This window comes from Callorhinus ursinus, unplaced genomic scaffold (genome assembly GCF_003265705.2).
Source record: "Callorhinus ursinus isolate GAN/ISIS: 27379988/994484 unplaced genomic scaffold, GSC_fseal_2.0 scaffold51, whole genome shotgun sequence".
Lineage (NCBI taxonomy): Eukaryota > Metazoa > Chordata > Mammalia > Carnivora > Otariidae > Callorhinus > Callorhinus ursinus.
Window position 1 is genome coordinate 5,158,597 of NW_027397113.1, and position 19,674 is coordinate 5,178,270.

General features: G+C 53.5%; 2 protein-coding genes across 4 annotated transcripts in view; one reads left to right on the forward strand and one right to left on the reverse strand.

Annotated features, from left to right (window-relative positions):
• Positions 1-8,556, reverse strand: part of SF3B2 (splicing factor 3b subunit 2) — a 14,405-nt gene extending 5,849 nt beyond the window's left edge. The window contains exons 1-16 of one of the 3 annotated variants that reach the window (XM_025878472.2): positions 8,389-8,556; positions 8,163-8,212; positions 7,797-7,874; positions 6,812-7,060; positions 6,543-6,590; positions 5,265-5,382; positions 4,866-4,966; positions 4,426-4,522; positions 4,145-4,236; positions 3,546-3,761; positions 3,276-3,413; positions 3,023-3,103; positions 2,582-2,809; positions 1,360-1,509; positions 627-716; positions 410-517 (exon numbers count right to left, since the gene is read on the reverse strand). In XM_025878472.2, coding sequence (XP_025734257.1) covers positions 410-517; positions 627-716; positions 1,360-1,509; positions 2,582-2,809; positions 3,023-3,103; positions 3,276-3,413; positions 3,546-3,761; positions 4,145-4,236; positions 4,426-4,522; positions 4,866-4,966; positions 5,265-5,382; positions 6,543-6,590; positions 6,812-7,060; positions 7,797-7,874; positions 8,163-8,212; positions 8,389-8,521 — 1,977 coding nt within the window. In that variant the 5' untranslated portion in view covers positions 8,522-8,556. Of the gene's footprint in view, positions 1-409; positions 518-626; positions 717-1,359; positions 1,510-2,581; positions 2,810-3,022; positions 3,104-3,275; positions 3,414-3,545; positions 3,762-4,144; positions 4,237-4,425; positions 4,523-4,865; positions 4,967-5,264; positions 5,383-6,542; positions 6,594-6,811; positions 7,061-7,796; positions 7,875-8,162; positions 8,213-8,388 lie in introns of all 3 variants that reach the window. The other 2 variants (XM_025878471.2, XM_025878470.2) reach the window with 2 other exon arrangements.
• A 2,852-nt stretch (positions 8,557-11,408) lies between these two features.
• GAL3ST3 (galactose-3-O-sulfotransferase 3) lies at positions 11,409-18,982 on the forward strand. Its single transcript, XM_025878699.2, has 3 exons — positions 11,409-11,586; positions 15,134-15,370; positions 17,253-18,982. The coding sequence occupies exons 2-3, from the start codon at positions 15,246-15,248 to the stop codon at positions 18,421-18,423; spliced, it is 1,296 nt and encodes a 431-aa protein (XP_025734484.1). The 5' UTR covers positions 11,409-11,586; positions 15,134-15,245; the 3' UTR covers positions 18,424-18,982.
• The last annotated feature ends 692 nt before the right edge of the window (positions 18,983-19,674 follow it).

The window sequence follows — 19,674 nt, forward strand, 5'->3', positions numbered from 1 at the left end:
AAATAAATAAATAAATAAATAAATAAATAAATAAATAAATAAATAAAATCTTAAAAAAAAAAATAAAAGCATAAGGCCATTCTTGAGATAAAATTATTTCTATCTGTCCAGCCATGTATGTATCAGAGAGATATCTGGAAACACATTCACCAAATTTAAATCTGCTTATTTCTGAGTGGTGAAATTATAGGTGATTTTTTTCACCTTTGGAAACTGTCAATTCTCATTGACTGTTTTATGGTGAGAGCATGTCAGGTTTTTTAGCAAACAAATACTACTATTAAAAAAAAAAAAAGACATGGTGGGGTGGGATGAGAGAAGAACAACAACAAAAAAACAAAACCAAAAAAAAAACCCATCCTCTAGTTAAAAAAGCAGAGGCAGCTAAGAATGAAAGGCCAGTGCTCACCTCGGGGATGGGCGAGTTCAGCCCCGGAATTTTCAGGTTGGGGTACGACGGGGGTGGTCCATATCGCTGCATGGCAATCAGCCACGGGGGAGGGACCTTGTGAGCATTCTGCAGGAAAAAGAGAACAAGATACCATCTGCCCAACCCTGTCCTTGTCTCCTTCTGCCCCAATTCCCACTCTCTTCTTGGCTTCCCCAGTCAGGTAACTGGCACTCACTGGTCCTACTGGCATCCCAAGGGAAATCCTTAGCTCGTCAGACAGATCTCCTGGCTTCTTCTCCTTCAGTCGTGTCTCAAACTCTTTCCCCTGAGAAAAAAGCAGAGCACACCGCCTTATGAATGCCAGACACACACTGGGAATTCAATGGCAAGAGACTAGGGGAGCAAAGATGAGAAGTCCCAATCCACACCACAAACAAAATCCCACTGAGAGCTGCCCTAGTGCCTGTTGATTCTCATCACTCCTTTCCCTGGCTAGAGTAGGAAAAGGAATAAAGGCCAGGAAGGAGGGGAAAAGCAAGACTCACAGTGCTAACATTAACCCACTAGAAGAACACGGCCTGATTTAGGACGTGCCTTCTCATCTGTAAAATGAGGGCACTTGACAGGATGATCGCCAAGATCCTTCCATCTCAAAAATTCCCTAATATCGTGGTGACTGCTATTTCAAGGATCAGGAAAAAAAAAATACTATTTTCCTAAGAGCATCTACCACTTGGCGACTCTGCCCCTTATCCAGTCGTCACTTTAAAAACATGGACTAAACCTCTCCTCCAGAAAAAACTACCTCATTTTAAGATTTCAAATTCCACTCCATGCAGGGGAGTTAAGGAACAATCCTAAGGCTGAGGAAAGGAGCCACTGTACCAGCTGGGAAAGCCTTTCCAACCAAGAGTTATACAGCCATGACCAAAGGCCCAGTCTTCTCTCCCAAGCCCCCACACCCGAACCTCATAGTACAGGTCCCCGTGGATGGTCAGCTTTGGCTTGGTCTGCCACTTGAAGAAAGCATCGTGCAGTTTCTGGTAGTCAATGTCAATCTTCCCCATCTTGGGCCGAACCTTCTCTCGCATTTTGGACTTCATGGTCTTCTGTTCTTCCTGTGGGGAATTCCAGAAGACAGGTCATAAAAGGTATTCACCAAGTTTGACCCTTCATAGATCTGGCTCCCCGCTCCCAAACGAAATAAAGGGAGGGGCGCCTAGGTGACTCAGTTAAGCACCTGCCTTCGGCTCAGGTCATGATCCCCGGGTCCTGGGATGGAGGCCCGCATCGGGCTCCCTGCTCAGCAGGGAGTCTGCTTCTCCCTCTCCCTCTGCCCGTCCCCCTCCACCCGTGCTCTGTCTCTTGCTTTCTCGGAAGGAAAAAGGAAGGAAGGAAGGAAGGAAGGAAGGAAGGAAGGAAGGAAGGAAGGAAGGAAGGGGAGGAAAACCTCATGTATCTCATTCCAGAAGCTACCAAAATCATTCCTGCTCAAACCCCTCAAAATTACACAATCCATGTTGAACAAAATAGATGTGTCATGTAAAATCATCTTCAGCTATATACATTGATAAATATTTTTTCAAGCCATCTGATCAACAGACTGACCTCATTAGCTGCCTCTGGACAGAACTAGGTGACTGGAGTCTAAGTGGAAGACAGTTTTCATCATGTACTTTTGGACCTCCCAAATTTTTTGCAGTACACACAAATATTATCTATTCAAAGTATTTAACTCAAAAATTTAAATCTAAGAAGTTACACAACCACCATGAACCTCTAGCCACAAAGTGCATCAGGCTCACATTGGGAACAGGGAACTGCAGACACAGCCAAAAGCCACCTGCAGGAAAAGGAGTCACCATGCGCAGATCCAAGAGCTGGCTAAGTGCAGGCAGAGGAGGAATGGGGAGACAAGGGGGGAAACGGAGCCACGTGGAATCAGAAGTCTCAGCATGGGGCAGGAGAGCTAGCTCTGAACATCGAGGCCAGGTCTGCCTTTCACAAGCTGATGCCTTCTCCTCCCACCCTTCCCGCCCTCTGTCATATGCAGTGCTGATTTCTGGAGAACGGATAATTAGACAGTTAACAAGTAGGTAGACTTTGGGAACCACACTCACGATTTTGAAATAGGCTGCTATTAAAGATGTGGATCTGCAGGGCGGATCTGAGCCCTGGCCAGTCCCTTACCTTCTCCTGCAGGGCCTCCCGCATCTCCTGGATGCCTGTGCGTTTGATGAAGTCTGGCAGCTCAAAGGGGGGCTTCTCAATGCCTCGTTTGCCCTGGAGGTACTTGCGCTTAAAACACCAGTGGCGTGGTACAGGCACAGAATTCCGCGTGGCCTTGAGGTGAACCAAGAGCTTGGGGTCCTGTGCGGTGACATCATGCATCTCCACAACGTCAGGCCGAGCCACAAGCTGGAAAACACAGCAACGTGCCACTAGAAAGCCCTAACCTCTCAGCTCTAAGACTCTCTCTTTCTCTTCCTCAGAGGACACATGCCTAAGTCACCCAGGCCTCCTTCAAAGCCCTCCTCCCCACCCCAAAACAAAACCCCTATGCATTTTTATGAGCTCCTCATGCGGTCTCCCAGCCACGCTCTAGATCTGCTAGATCAGCTGGGGTCTCACCTGCTTGAGCTCAGCCACGGTGAAGCGATTCATTCGGCGCAACTTTTTCTTGGACAACTTGGGGGCTTCTGGCTTCTTTTCCTACAGCAAAACCATCATTTCTTTTGAGCAGGACTATCAGGTGTGAATCCTACTGCCCGGCTCACCTCAAAGGGATTCTCCTTTGCAGGAGTTCACCATGGTCCCTCACTGGATGCATCTCAGCCATCTGTCCCGAGGCCCTACCTCCCCACCAGCAGCACGGGGGCCCCACCTGTTCGTCATCACTGCTATCGTCATCACTGTCCTTGTGCTCCTCCTCAAAGCCCTTCTTCTTGGGGGCCGCAGAGTTCTCCAGTTTGTCAAGTTTCTCTGGCTCCTTCTCCTTCTCCTTCTTCACGTCATCAGTGAGCTGAGGAGGCAGACAATGTGGAAACCCAAGCCCTGTGTCCCTCCTTAGTTCCTGAACCCAGCCCTGAAAAGATGCCCTCCTTACCCTGTCTTTCCTCATCCCTGCCCCTTCCCAATGCGGGGCTCCTTGTACCTTGAAAGCCTCAAAAATCCTCTTGAAGAAGATGAAGTTGGGTTCATAAATTTCAGGTTCTTCAGTCACATACTCAATTTCAACGTCAGCTGCTGGGGAGTCAGAGCCACGGGACCGGGTTGACTCTTTCTCTCGGTCCCCAGAACTCTCAGATGACGCCCCCCGAACCCGCTGGGGCTTTTTCTTCTTCTTTCGGTTCCGACGCTTCCGGTTTTTCTTGCAAAAGAAGGAAAACCAACCGGGTCAGAGAATCCAAGCACCAAGCCTGCCCCCCCCAATCTCCTCATCCAATTTCCCCAAGTGACGGAGGAAAGAGACCTTGAAGTCAGACTCTAACGTTCTGCTCCTCTCAAGCTGTATGCCTCTCGGTAAATTCCTGTACCTCTTAGAACCTGTTTGCAGCTATAAAACGTAGGCACACACAGTACTCTGAACTCCAAGAATTTATGAGTATTAAACACAAGATATTTGCAAGAAGCTTAGGACGGGAACTGACACGAAATAGCAGCTATTATTTATTGAACACCCTGAAATGGTGTCACTTTAGTGCCCAAATACCATCTCCAAACATTCCTTCCAGATTCGGCTCCATCCCATACCTCTTTCTTGGATACAGACACGGTGTCCTCCTCAGTCTCTGAAGCTGACTGGCCCAGGGACGAGCGAGTGTCTGTTTCCATTTCCTCTTCCTCTGCAAAGAAGAAAGGCGGCCATCAGTCCCCTCACCCTAGTACCCTGACACTCGCCCACAGTAACTCCTCTTTACCAAGGGCCAGTTTCTCTCTCAAAGCCTCCTCAGGGGGAAAGGATGGAGGAACGCAGACTCAGCCTTGGCCTCTCCAGATTCTGCCCTGCAGCCCTCGGGACACAACACACTCACCCTGTTGAGAGTTCATCTCTTCCTGGCGGCTCTCCTTCAGCTGCAGGATCTTTTCCAAAGCCTGGGGGATCTTGGGTCCCACAGAGGGATCATCCATCTGCCAGAAACAACCCAGACACAGGAAATGATGTCAGGATTTCTACCTCTTAAACTAGAAAGACTGCCAGCCAGGCGATGTAAATAGCAGCTAACAACAGTACTAACCGGACCCAATCATCCCTCGGTACCCCTCAGAGTAAACCTCAGAACCCTGCCCCAGAAATGTCTCCCAAACCCTACTTCCTGCCCTACCCAAATATGCTTAACTAAATATGGCTCTCCCCCACCCCCCACCTCTGGAAGTCCTCTTATCTCCTCTCAGAATCCTTCTCTAAATATCCAGAAACAGTCCCCTCCTAAACCACATTCTCCTGACCCTAGAAAGAAATCACCGATCTCACCTCTCTATTCTCATCTCCAGGGGGTGGTGGGGGACCACGAGGCCGGGGAACTGGGGCTCCCATGGGCAAAACAGTGGGAGTGGGGCCCACTGGAGCAGCAACTGTGAGAAGAAAGAACTCCAATGTCAGAAGAGACAAAACACGCATTTTAAAAATTACCTTCCTTGCTAAAGGTCAGTGTGATGGCCTTAGGGAGAGGGGGCTGGCTAGAAGGAAGCCTAAGAGAGCTTTTGAGGTATTAGTATCATTTTGGTTTTTGGTCCTGGTGCTGGTTTTATGAGTTGTTCAGTTTACGACAATTCATTGAACTACATGCCCTTCATAGAATACGTACTGACGTTTAGGATTTTTCAAACACATTCTTTTCCCTTCCCTTCCCTTCCATTTCCAGGGTCTTACCTCGAGGACCCAGAGGAGTACGAACACCAATCTGGCCCATGTCTTGTGGGGGCCGAGGCACTGGGGTGCCCATCTTGGCAATCTCCTGCTGCCGTTCCTGCTCCAGAAGCACAGCTGCCTACAAGAGAGATGTGAGAGTGAAGACACAGCTTGGAAATCCATTGGGCAGGCAGCCTCTGGCAAATGCAGGCTTTTAGCCAACAGGCCCAAAGAGAACAATCAGGTATCACTCGAGTTCACACATCCTCACCACCCCCACCCTTCCAGGCTACTGATCCAAATGGAGGAAGCCTCTCATCACAAAAGAAAATCCCTGGAAATAACACCAAAAAAACCCCGGGAAACTCCTGGTTTCTACCAGAGAATTTAACATTTAGCTACACACAGCCTTCTATTTTTTAACAAGAGTTCTCTTCCCCAAGAGATTAAGTTATTTCTAAGGAACAATGAATTCTTTTCTTACACCTGCTCCTCAAGATCTAGCACAATCTAGGGACGCCTGGGTGGCTCAGTCGTTAAGCGTCTGCCTTCGGCTCAGGTCATGATCCCAGCGTCCTAGGATGGAGCCCTGCACCGGGCTCCCTGCTTAGCAGGAAGCCTTCTTCTCCCTCCCCCACTCCCCCTGCTTGTGTTCCCTCTCTCGCTATGTCTCTATCAAATAAATAAATAAAACCTTTAAAAAAAAAAAAAGATCTAGCACAATCTAAGCAAAAATAGCACTTCATAATTTCATATCTATTCCCGTTAATGCCTACCTTCTAATACTCCCGGTAATGCACTAGGGAACAACTGATAGAACACCCCTCTGGGACTGAATGTCTTCTGTATCATTCTCTAACTACATCTACCACGTTCAGTCTAAATATAACACAATTGACTAAATGAATCCAGGGTCCTCTTGTAGGTACCTAAAACAACATCACAAGAGACTAACAGGAATCACCAAACTTCTTCTGTAATAGGCTAAACAATAAGTATCTTAAACTTTATGGGCCGTTGCAAGGACTGTAGTATGTTCTTGGTTTGCTAATTTTCTTAACAATCCTCTAAAGATAGAAAAACCATTCTTAACTCGCAGACCATACAGAATCAGGTCACAGTCTGCAGTTTACCAATCCCTGGGCTCCAGAAAAGATGGGATTATTTGGAAGATACTGGAACTTAAGGATGAGGTAACCTCCACAGAAAATTTGCATGGTGTATCTTGTTTTGGACACTAAGCACTAGACGTGACAGCCAAGGGACTGGACCATCAGGCCAAAGGTTGGGGGACATTACCCGCTTCTGCTGCTCCAAGAGCTCATGTTCCTTCAGTGAATGATCTCCCTGCTTAAAAAAGAAAACAAGCTCACATCAGCACCACCATCCCTCAGGCCAGGCTGTCACAACTCTGCTTCCTGGGGTCCTCTTCCCACTGAGGGCCTATGTTCTAGTCTTTGGTCCAGACCCTCCCAGAAGGCTCAGCCCCAGGATCTAGCTCTCTCTGAGGCTCCACTTCCCCTTTAGGACCCTGATGAGACCCACACCGAAGCTGCCATCTGCCCTACCTGCTTGGCACGCTCCTCTTGCTGCATCAGCAATGCTGCCTGTTGCTGCGCCAGCTTCAGCCGCTCCTCCTCTGACAGAGCCACAGGTTCACCCACCCGGAGGGGAGGTGGCGGCCCCAAGTTTGGTGGGCGGGGCCCAACTGCCATAGGAAAGCCAAGGCCAAGGCCTGGTGGAGGTGGTGGGGGTGGTGGAGGAGGCTGCAGAGGGGGGAGTCCCATGGGTGGCGGCGGCATGGGAATCCCAGAAAGCTGTGGAAAAAAATGTGAACATAAACTAGGAAACGTTTACCTCCTGCAGACATTTGCTGGGGATCTACTATGAGCCAGGTGCTAGAATTAAAAGTCAAATGACAAATAATTCCCGAATGCAAGAAAAGAATACTCTGTAGCAATACCGACAGAAGATGCTAACTTTGGGGCACCAACCAAGGAAAGCTATTGACTCTCTCCCCGGAAAACCATGAACGCAGGTTTTGCATACAATTTCAGGAAATTCGAGGACACCTCTAAAGGCCGCCTGGGAACTCCTCATCCCACACACAGAAGCCAACAGTTCCCAGGTCAGAGCCACTGTTCTAGAGAAAAATTCAAATCCTGGCTCAGAAAGGACATGAAAGTTGAGAAGGCTTAAATAAACTGGAGCTAGTGTGTCCCAATGACTCACTAAATGTAAAGGCTACGAAATCAAGTCAAAGAATGAGCCTTTATGTCTCACTGAACAAAATGGAAACTGTGCCCTGGAAGGCAAAGAGTTCTTTCCAGCTGAAAGAGAATCAAGTCAGGCTTCCAGCTCACTTAAGCCGAACCTTGAACGACAGGTAGAATTTGGAGAAGCAGACATTGGGTAAGGTGATAAGGATCAGGACCAAGGGAGATCTGAAGAGCTGCCATTACTCCCTGTCCAACCTGTTAGTTGCATCCCCAATACACTGAGAGAGACTACCCTGAACAAAAGTCATCTCATAAAGTGGAACAACCCCCTTACCTGTGCCGACATGGGAGGGGGAGCAGCTTTGTCCCCATCTTCACCTCTCAGAACTGGCCGATTCAGCACGATGCCCGTCTGGAAAACAGAAAGGACTCCAGGTCAGTCCAAGAAGAGCTGTTCCACAAAACGACATTCACTCCCATTCATTCAACAAAATGTACCCAGTGCCTATCTGCTGGAGCTTGAGCTAGGCACTGGAGAGTACCAACATATTTAGAAACGATTACAACTGGTCAGGTAATGGCAAAAACCAGCAGAAACAGCAAACCCCTGCTTGCTGTGTAGAACTAAGACCGAGTGGTGAGGGGTCACGAAGGCCTTCTCCAGACACTCGGCCTCCCCTGATGTCCCGCCAACACTCACCTGGCGGGTGTAGGTCTGCAGCCGCTCCACTAGCTCCTCGCGACTCCCTGCTGGGCAAAGCACAGGATCAATGGGGTAGGTCAGGGCGAGCAGGCCAGAGGGACCAAGTCAGGCCCCAGCGGTCCGCCTCCGCCCCTCCCCCCGCCCCCGGGTCTCCGGGGTAACCAGGCTCCGCTTCTCCCTTAGGCCTACGCTGCCCCATCTCTTGACCTCCCGAGTTCCTCACCCTGGATCGGAGCTCCGATCTCTGCCAATTTGGCCTGAAGCTCCTGGGCAGCCCAAGCGCCATAGTGCCCAGGAGGTGGCGGCGGCGGCAGCTGCAACTCTCCTTTGGGAGGCTCGGGATGCTCGGCCGCCATTTTAGCCGCAAGAAGGCGCGCGACCAACCCGGAAGTTCGAGCCAGATCTGGGGCCCACTTCCCGGAACTTCCGGCAGCGCCGTACGCCACGTCCGCGGGACGATTGACAGGCCGTTCGCGTTGAGGCCCAGCCCCTGCGGATCTCCAAGGGTTCCCCAGCGGCCTGGCCGCGAGGCCTTCTGGGAGTTGTAGTACGCAGGTCCCGTTCTCAGCGGGTTCGACTCCGTGAGAACTGTGCCAGGCTGAAGCACCGGGAACGCTGGGAGCCGAGGCGGGGGCGGGGCTGCGGGGACAGATGGTCCCGCCCGAAAGGCGTGCTTTCCGCGTCTGACCTGCCGGAGCGCGGATCTCCAGCCTTCCGACCCGACTTCCAGCTCAGGCGTTTAGAGGCCGGAGCGCTTACGTTCCTCAGGGAGTCCTGAAGGACTGATTCCGCCGGCGGCCGCGCATTGCGGGCGCCAAGCGGGAGGTTGCAGCCGATGCCTGTGATAAAACAGTATCTGATTGTCTGCCCGCCCACCCCCGGCCCACGCATGGATGAATGGGCTGAAAGAGGATCGGAGCCGGAGAGGAGCGGGCTGAGCTCCAGCTGCCGACCTGGGGGAAGGGCCACACTTAAGCCCCTTTTTCCACCTATCAGGCCGGCTAAAATGTCTCCACTAGGCTTTCTCCCGCTTTCCTTTCCTTCCGTGGAGCTCCCATAACACGTACAAACATCTACCATTTGTTTAAAGTCTTTCTTGCTCCTTTGCCTCACCTCCTCCCCAAGAACGTGAGCAGAGACCTGGCCTTTTTACTGTCTGGCAGCACCTGGCGTTCAAGTGGCGCTCAGTAATGATTAATGGGGAAAAAACACACAAACAAACGAAACGGTCTTGCGGGCGACGGGATTTGCAAATTTTTTAGTCCCGAAAATGAGCTCAGGGCTTTTTCTCCCCTCGTTCCCACCAGCCCACTGGTGGAGTCGACGCTGCCTCCCTTGCCCCACCACCACCAACAGCAGCCGCCTGTGCGCCTGAGGGAGGGATGAGCAGATGCCCCCTGCCTGTCCAGCTTCCACCTCTCCCTAGCCTGACCCGTCAATTCCGTGTCTCTCCCCACCTCCGCCACTAGTTCTGAGATGCCCTTCCCATTCCAGCCCTGCCCTCTCACCGAAAGGTTCACTGCGTGTGTGTGTGTGTGTGTGTGTGTGTGTGTGTGTGTGTGGTGAGAGAGCTGGTAAAGTCTCATTTTCCCCACACACCCACACCCTATCTTCTTTCCAGCATGCTCCATTTCACTGACTGCCTCCCAAAGAGAAGTAGGTGAGAGCAGGGGGAAAAACAATGGGGTGCCAGGTTTAGGAGAACCAGAAAAGGACTGCGCCAGGAAGGTTGCTCACATTGTAGCCCTAGCTAGGAAATTCTCTTTCCTCCTGCCTAAGACTGGATCCTGCCTCTTTCCTTCACCACCACCATCCCAGGCTCCAGATACTCCCAAAGGAGAAGCCAGACCCAGAAGGGACAGAAGAAAAAACAGTGGTGCTCTCCCCTCCAGCTTGTCAGCACACACAGGAAGAACCATTCCTGACCCAAAGGAAGCACCTTTCTGCTCCCTGTAACTGGAGAGCTACTGGCAGGGCATCTGAGGCTGCAGGGCCCTAGGCATGTGTATGTGCTGGGGAAGGTGATAGGGGTCGCTGAGGCAAGATAAACTAAAGTCTGATGGGTGAGGAGGTAATGTAGCTAGGGCCAGAAAGGGACAAGTGCGGCCTCATCATAAGAGCCCTGGGACCCAGGCAGGGCAGCACCTCCCATTGTGCAGAGGGGAACCAGGGGCAGAGAGAAGTTGACATTCCCAAGAGGCCAAACTGGGACCACAAGCAGTTCTCCTGACTCCAAGTCCCCATTCCACTCTACCTCTTAACAAGGATCCTCACACAATAGCTACCTGTGTGGGGCTAGAATGGAATCCAATCCCTTCCAGTCCTGGTTTGGGCAGCTGTCCCAGCTCCAGGATCCTTGCCATACTAGGCCAAAAGGGGAGGAGAAAGCAGGGGTCCGTGAGAACCAATGAACTACATGTGGGGCTGTTGGTGTCTGGCATTATTTTGGGAGGTACTGCTACCCAGCTCCCAGGGGGTAGGAGCTAAGGCCTAAGAAGGCAGAAAATTCAGGACCACCCCCCCCACACACACACACACAACTCCATGGGAGTTTACACAGAGCCTTCACATGTATCATCTCTGCAGTCTCGGGCAGCTCCAAGAACAGCTCTCTATTGGAGAGCTGAAAGTATCCAGGCCCAGGGACTTGGTTCTTGACGCTGGGTCTTAAGTTCAACAAGGGTTGAACTTGGGTTCTCTGATTCTCAATACAAAGTGCTAAATTTAGCTCTGGTCAGGAGTGAGTGGGTCTGGAGTGCAGCTGGAGAGTAGGAGTGGGTCAGCAGCAAGGGCTGGAAGGAAAGGGTCCCCAGGAGTGCAAGGGCAGATGGGACCAGACTTCAGGCTGGAGCTTCTCTACTGGAGGTGGACAGAAGAGAAGGAGAGGAGGGAGGAAGCATGTGGGTGCTTGCAGAGGTACCTGGGTCTCTAACTCCCCCAGGACCCACCAGCCCAAGGTTGGCCTGTGGAACCCGGAATGCCCAGCAACGCCAGAGTATCCAGATACCTTCTGGGCCTCAGTTTCCCCTTCTGTGGAGAGCAAGGAGCTGACCACATTGGTGTCCAGTCTCTGCAAGGTTGCCAGACGATGCCCGCATCCGAAGACGCCACCCGGAGATTGTTCCTGGGCAGCACGAGAGTCAGAGCTGCCCCCTCCCCTTCCCCTCCCCCTCCCCCTCCCCGGCACGGCTGCCGGGCCCCCGCCCCCGCCCCGCCTCCGGTGTGCGATGGGGGGCGGGCGGCCGGCAGAGCCGAGAGGATCAGAGCCGCCACCTGATCCCATCCAGGCGCGGAGAGGCGAGCGAACCGGCACTCGGCGCTCAGGGCCCCCGGCGCCCTCCGATCCGCACTGGATTTCGGGACAAGGGTTGGGAGATAGCGGCGACCACCCCCCACCCGGGTCGGAGGCAGAGCCCGCGGCGTGAGTACTGACTGCAGTGGCCGGCCTGGGGCTGGGGGACGGAGGTGGACCGGACCGGGACTGAGATCGGAGAGATCGAGGGTGGGCGAGAGAGTGTCGTGGGGGCCTAGTGCCCGAAAAACCAGGGGGGGGGGGGGGGGGGGGGGGCGGGCCCCCCGGCGGGGGGGGGGGGGGGGGGGGGGGGGGCGTTCTACCCCCTGGAGCGCGAGGGAGGCCCGGGGTGAGAGGGGGAATCTGGCTTATCCCCTATGGTGAGCAGATCTTGGTGACGGGATCTCTAGGGTAGGTGGGGATGAAATTGAAAGAATGGGGGCTGGAGGGGCGGTAGTGATGGAGAGAGGAGGATGAAGGCAATTCAGAGACAGGGATGACGTGGGGGTGGATGGCAGGGAGAGGGGGCTGGGGGGACCTGGCAGCAGGCTGGGAGGAAAAAGGAAGAAAAAGAGAGAGGTGGAAAGATACATGATCTCCTGGGCCACTTACTTGCAAACCCCTGAGCCCTTGGCCCCTTCCTTTCTAGTGCCCTGGGCAGTTTCCCTCCCTACTCATTGGGCTGTGCCATCCTCAAGTAAGGATGGAGTCTCCAGGTCATCCAGCGGTCAGGCCCGGTGGTCCAGGCCAGGACACCCTCCTCCTCTAAAAGCACCTATATTGGCCCTAGGGCTGTGATGGAAAGAGAAAAGGGCTCATTTGGGAGTGGGTGGGTGTCCAGGCCAGTTTTCAAAGCTCTGGCTAGCTAGACCATTTTTTTTTCTTTGGTTCCCTGGAGAAAGGAAAGCAATTTGCAAAACCAGGCAGCAGCCTGAGGTAAATTGTTCTGACTAAAATTAGCACTGATATTCTGATGAGGCTGGGCATCCTGACCTGTCTGGGACAGCTGAGGAAAACTCTCTCCATGGAGAACAGACATGGGAAGCAGGGGAGTAGTTTGAAGCATGTGATCGGCCGGAGCCGGGGGGCCAGGAGACCACCACCCACCCCACGGCATCCTGGAGATGACAGAGATTAAATCCAGCCCCAGCCAGCCCCTTTCCCCAGATGCCAGTGCTCAGACTCCAGCTCCAGAGGAGCCATCATGGAGAGAACTTGCCAAGGGAAGGGAGGCCTCCTCCAGTGTCCAAGCAGCACCCTCTCTCAAGACCTGGAATGTTTAGCCTGGCTGAATGCCCACCAAGAGGAGACAAGGTTACTGTTTTCAAATACCTGAAGGTCTGTCATGGAGAAAAATGACCCGTGTGGTCTAGGAGTGCAGCACTAGGAATCGTGTGGAGTGGAAGGTGCAAGGGGACAAGCTGAGGAGGGCACTAATGGTGGCAGGCTGATCCCAGCTGTGCCAGACACAACTTTTGAACAGCTTGATGCTGCTCAGAAAAATGGACCAGGCTGTATCTGAAGGTGGTGAGCATCCCATCACTGATGGTGGCCAAGCAGAAACTGGTGCCACCTTGGAGGGCTGGTGTCCAGGGAGTTCTTGTGCTGATGATTCCCTATTCCAAGGGGGCCTCAGACTGGAATCTGGCTGGCTGGGTCCCCAGGGCTAAGACATGGAGGGGAGTGGGATGGAAAGGACCACCAAGCACTCTGTCGTCCTTCTCTGTGTGGCCTGGTTGAAGCATTCCCCAAGCAAAGTCCCAATGTAGCTCCCTCCAGGCTTGACCTCCTTGGGTGACCCAGAGTCCACTGAAAATAGGGTAGTTTTAGTGAGTTTAGCACAGATGAGAATAGGTTGCCCCCCTCCACTCTGCCCCCTTGAAAACTCCCATCTTGTCACCAAACCCTCAGGGCAGGATGAGTGGCAGAGGCCACAGGCTCTGACTTCCTCTTGTAGGCTTCCTTGCTCAGACAAAGCCAGCCCTTCTCTGCCCCTATCAATTCTTGAAAACACAGCAGGGCCTTAGGCTTTCTCCGCTATGCCCTTGGTTGACCCTCTGTGGCTGTACCCTTCACCTCCCTCGGCTCCAGGCAGATTAAGTCTGTCTGTAGGCTGGTGGAGGAAACCAGGTGATGGGGCCTGGAGAGAAAGGCAAGGCATAACCAGGACATCTTTCTACCCAAACAGGTTTAAATGTAATCCAGGATTAATGAGGGGCCGGGGGAGGTAATGGTAAAGAAGAGGGACTGGAAACCAAGCTCCAAGCCCCAGGAGAACGTGATGGTCAAAGGTTTTTACATTACCTCATCCCTCCTGGGACCCAGGTGTCCTAGTTCCATACATATATGTGCAGATACCCACAGGGTTCCAGGCTCCCTCTCCCCTTTCCAGACATGTGTATGTGAGGCTGAAGCTGAACCCAGACCTGGAGACCGAGGCCCCTGAGACAGAGACCCTACAACAGTGGGGAGACAGGCATTGCTGCTGAAACTGACTTTCCACTAGCACTGCCAAAGTCCAGGCTGCCCTTGAGCCAAGGCATTCACATGGGGACAGGTGACTGGCCAGAAAGCAGGCCCTTCCGCCTCTCACTCCTGCCACTCACCTGGGATGGAGGCCCACCTTCTCCTGGAGAATCTCCGCAGGACAACAAGCAGGAGCACCTCTGTATTCACACACACACACCCCCTCTCCCAGGCTGCCATGTCATGGCCTTGGCCAGGCACCTCTCACTGCACAGTCAGCTGATGGGGCGGCCAGGGTTTCAGGTGTCTGGGGATGAAATCCAGATAGGGTTCTGGGATTTCAAGTCCTTCCTTTCTTTCCCTCATGGATTTATTGGTCTTGGGCCTCAGGGCAGGACCCCAGCTAGGAAGACTCAGGGCTCAGAAGCATGCAGAACTGCCAGAGTCTAGAGCAGAGATGGGGAAATCAGTTCTCTGTGGAAGCAGCACACATAACATCTAGGGGGATGGGCTTTGAAACCAGAAAGAGCAGGTCTGAATCCTGATTCTGCCAACAGCCGTGTGACCGCAGGACAAGTAGCACCATCACTTAGGGCCTCAGTTTCCTTGTCTGCAAAATGGGGAATAATACCTATGTTAGGGTGTGGTGGGCATTGAATGAAATTAAGTATGTAACAGTATAGTACATGTTGTAAGCCTACAGTACTGATCCCTTGCCCAAGTCAAGAGACTCGAGACAGCCATGGGTCTGGTTAGTGGTTTCTGAGGAGCTCAGTCTCTGGGGAGTCAAGACCAACTCTTGGCTGAAGCAGTCAGGCAAGGAGTCCTGGAGGAGGGAAACCTTGAATTGAGACTTCTGTGCTTTAAGCCAAGCCCTGGTGCTAAGCTAAGTCTACTGGGGAGACAGATACAAATGACCACAAGACAAAGACGAATTAGGGCCAGGCAGAGAAGGCAAGACAGGGCTCAAGGGAGGAGTGGCTACAGCTTGAAGGGCTGGCCACACCCCAGAGCCTGTAATTCCACCCAAGACTAAGTTATCTGGAGCAGTGTGGAGATAGGGTCTTGGTAATGGGAGGTAGGAATCCGATCTTCTCTGGCTTCTCTGCTCACCCCACCCTTTGGAGCTCTCCTTTGCAGCAGTCCTGCTGGGGCCCACAGCCCATCTCCTCTGCCTGCTGCAAACCTGTTTGCCTCCTTCTTCTGCCAGGCCTCTCAGGAATACTGGCCCTGCTACCAGAGCCCCAGGAGCCCCCATGAGTGCCGGTGAAGGGAGTCCTGGATAGCGAGGCCCCAGCTGGTCCAGGGGTGGGTACCCCATCATGCCACCCATCCTCCAGCACGTGCAGCAGGCCACCAAGATGATGAGCCGAAGGAAAATCCTGCTGCTGGTGCTAGGGTGCAGCACCGTAAGCCTCCTCATCCACCAGGGGGCACAGCTCAGCTGGTAAGGGGGCAGGGCCTTGGTGTGGGGGTGGGACCCAGGCGAGTTGCATTCTTGCCGGGTTGGCAACAGAACTGGGAGCTCTCCTTCCCATTCCTTCTATCTGCCAGGAGAGTCTGTCTTCTGCTGGGTTTTGCTCCTTCCCCCTATTCTTAAAAGTGCTTTTTATACATTCTCTTTAGATCCACACAACCTCCCTGGGCAGGGACTGGTCTTCATTGAAAGGTTGCTTGAAGGCACAGAGTTAGTCAGTGGCTAAACTGGGATTCTAATCCAGTCCAAGTCCTTCCCACGGCATTCTGAGTGCCTTCCCCAAAGGACTGCAAACAACTTCTCATTGCTTCTGCTGTGCTGGGCAAATGCCCTCACTTCTCTGAGCCTGTTTCCTCATCTATAGAATGGGAATGATGGTATGTGTGACCCAGTCAGCCATCCTGATACAGGATACCATGTGACAACTAATAGGAGCCCTTGCCCTACTCCTGGCTATGTGAACCCAACAAATCCCTGCACCCTTCAGGACCTCAGCTTCCCATTTCCTACATTATCTGCCCATGAGAATGGTGTGAATGGGCTCAGTTCTCCTTGTCGGAGGATTTGCTGGTCTTTAGGAGGGGCATCTGGGTAGATATAACCCTGAGCCCAAACCAGCCACAGACAGGAAATCTCAGTGGTGTTCTCAAAGGTGCTTAGAATAGTCCTCATTACATGATGCTTAGGATAGAAAAGAAATGAGAGTAACTCAAAGTCTGAAGGGAATTTACAGGTCATCTGTAATGATGCGAGCACCTTTGTTTCAGGAACACGGAAACAGAAATGAAAGCTTCATGAAAGCTAGGAGAGTATTCTCTGCTTTTTATACTAGCAAAATTCTTGAGCCTAGAACAGTGCCTGGCACATAATAGATGCTCAAAAAAAATTTGTTGACTGAATGAACGAAGCTCCAGGGAACTAAACAGAATCGTGTTAACAAATAGATTGCCTCAAAGCCCATGCCACTCATCAACAAGATGAGGAGCCAGAGAAAGAGGAAAAATGAGAAAGAAGACAGAGAACAAGAGAATATGGTGACTTTATCTGAGTTGCCAGAAACGTAAATGATTCTTTTTCTGGTCCTCAGTTTCTATAGGTGTAGAGTAGACTTTCTCAAGGATCTCCAAGGGCCTCTGTCCTTATAATAGTTATCTATTTCTGTGTGGCCAAATTACCTCAAAACTTAGCACCTGAACACATCAAACATTTATTATCTTGCTTCTGTGGGTCAGGCATCCATGTGTGGCTTAGCTGGGTACCTCTGGCTCAAGGTCACATGGAGTTGCAATCAAGCTGGCTGCTGAAGATGCAGTCTCATCTGAAGGTCTGACTGGAAGTGCTCCCCTTCCAAGCTCTCTCATGTGGTTGCTGGCAGCATTCAGTTCTTCAAGCAGGCTGACAGACTGAGGGCCCAGTACCTCGTGGACTATTGCCACCTGATGCTTCCCCATAAGGGCTGCTCACAGTATGGCAGCTTGCTTCTCCCTGCCTGAGTTATCCTAGAGAGAGAGAGAGAGACACCAAGATAGAAGCCATAGTCTTTTTATAATGTAATCTCAAGAGTGACATCCCCTCGTTTCTCCCTATTCTATTCCCTAACGGCATCAATAAGTCCTGCTGATACTCATGGGGAGGGAAATACACAAGAGAGTGAATCCCCAGAGGCCAGCAGGGATCACTGGGGGTCATCTTAGAGGCTGCCTGCCATACCCCTCTAGGGGTCCATGGGTATACAGCCCAGGATGGGCCGTTCTGTGCCCATCTCACCGTCCTTGGGGAGGGGCAGGGGTCGAGACGCACCCCTCTCACACTTCCTCCCCCCTGCAAACCCCCCCCACCCCGGACTTGGCAGGTACCCCAAGCTGTTTCCTCTGAGCTGCCCGCCTCTGCGGGACTCACCGCCCCGCCCCAAGCACATGACTGTGGCCTTCCTGAAGACGCACAAGACCGCAGGCACCACCGTCCAGAACATCCTGTTCCGCTTCGCCGAGCGCCACAACCTGACGGTGGCCCTGCCGCACCCGAGCTGCGAGCACCAGTTCTGCTACCCACGCAACTTCTCGGCACACTTCGTGCACCCAGCCACGCGGCCACCGCACATGCTAGCCAGCCACCTGCGCTTCGACCGCGCGGAGCTCGAGCGCCTCATGCCGCCCGGCACCGTCTATGTCACCATCCTGCGTGAGCCGGCCGCCATGTTCGAGTCGCTCTTCAGCTACTACAACCAGTACTGCCCGGCCTTTCGGCGCGTGCCCAACGCGTCGCTCGAGGCCTTCCTGCGCGCGCCCGAGGCCTACTACCGCGCCGGGGAGCACTTCGCCATGTTCGCTCACAACACGCTGGCCTACGACCTGGGCGGCGACAACGAGCGCAGCCCGCGCGACGACGCCGCCTACCTGGCGGGCCTCATCCGCCAGGTGGAGGAGGTCTTCTCGCTCGTCATGATCGCCGAATACTTCGACGAGTCGCTGGTGCTGCTGCGGCGCCTGCTGGCCTGGGACCTGGACGACGTGCTCTACGCCAAGCTCAACGCGCGCGCCGCCAGCTCGCGCCTCGCCGCCATCCCCGCGGCGCTGGCGCGGGCCGCGCGCACCTGGAACGCGCTCGACGCCGGCCTCTACGACCACTTCAACGCCACGTTCTGGCGCCGCGTGGCGAGCGCCGGCCGGGCCTGCGTGGAGCGCGAGGCGCGTGAGCTGCGCGAGGCCCGGGAGCGCTTGCTGCGGCGCTGCTTCGGCGAGGAGCCCGTGCTGCGGCCCGCCGCGCAGATCCGCACCAAGCAGCTGCAGCCGTGGCAGCCCAGCCGCAAGGTGGACATCATGGGCTACGACCTGCCCAGCGGCGGCGCCGGGCCAGCCACCGAGGCCTGCCTCAAGCTGGCCATGCCCGAGGTGCAGTACTCGAGCTACCTGCTGCGCAAGCAAAAGCGCCGGGGCGGCGTGCGGGCCCGGCCTGAACCGGTCCTGGACAATCCTCCGCCCCGGCCCATCCGGGCGCTGCCCCGCGGACCCCAGGGCCACTGAGCTCTGAAGTGTCCGGGTCCTACCCTGCCCACCGGGAGTCCTGCCTGGGAACTGCCCCCAGCTCCCACCTCGTCAGGGCCCCTTCTGCTCACTACTTGGGACCGCATCTCCCAGTCTGAGCCTGCTTCCCTAGGGTGAGTTGAACCCCGCCTTCGTGGAGGGTGCTGGTAGGCCCGATCAAGCCCTGGGCCACCCTTTTCCCCTTCCTGACTGGTTGGTGACCTTAACAAGAGGTCTGAGGCCTGTCCGGAACTGCCCACCCTGCCTTTTTCTGTGGGTTGAGCCACTCACCTGTCTTTTGCAAGTGGGTGAGCCCAGGCCTCACGCAGAAGGGGGGTGAGCCCTGGGAAAGGCTGCTTTGCCTGTCAGCTTCCCCGGGGCTCTTGCTCTTCCTCCCAGGGGTCAGAGACCCCCACACTGTCTGTCTTCCAGGTTCCACCCTCCCCACAGACCTAAGCTGCTCCCAGACTCCCAGAACCGAGAGTTCTTGGGTTGGGCTTTTTGTTTGTTTGGTTTTTCTTTCTTTTTTTTTTTTTTAATAAAATATCTTTAAAAGGCACAGGTTGTATGTTCAGTCATTGAAAGCCAGATTTCCCATGTTTGAGGATGAGGCGGACGCCCAAGAATAGCAGCTGTGACTGGCACCGTGAGGAAGAGGGCCCAGGCTCGATCAAGCTCCTCCACCACCCTTCCCAGAGGCTTGCAACCGTCACCAACACCCTCTTGACTGACTGGGCTCACCGACGCAGACTGGCCACCTCAGCTCCACTATTTTCCTTTGAGAAAATCTAAATCATGCCTTTTTATTCGGTTCAGCCCCACTTAGCATCATCTCTAACTTGGGGACATAGGTGAGCAAGGCAGATAAGGCTCATGGGGCTCGTCGGGAGCACGGAGAGACATTGGAACTGGAGCAGGACCTACAAATTGAAGGAAGGGCCAGAGCTGGGTAGAGGGAAAACAACCACTCAGGCTGAGCCAGAGGTTGGATGGAGGATCATACCCGGTAAGGAGGTGTTCAAATCCCCTTCCCCCTTCTGAGTCACCAGCTTCACCACCGGCCCTCCCCACAAGGAGAAGACATCCTGACTCGGATGAGGACCATTCCCTGACCCCAGCGTTCCTGAGCACAGCAGGGCATCCCAACAGTTACAAATGAAACTCCCTTAAGACCAGCAGAGAATCAGGACTGTTTCTGTTACTTTCTTCAGAGCTATGTTGACATATCTGGACAAGTAATAAAAATAATAG

Coding starts and splice junctions, on each gene's coding strand:
- GAL3ST3 (XM_025878699.2), top strand. CDS start 15,246: ATGCCACCCATCCTCCAGCACGTGCAGCAGGCCACCAAGATGATGAGC. Junction 15,371..17,252: donor CAGGGGGCACAGCTCAGCTG/GTAAGGGGGCAG, acceptor CGGACTTGGCAG/GTACCCCAAGCTGTTTCCTC.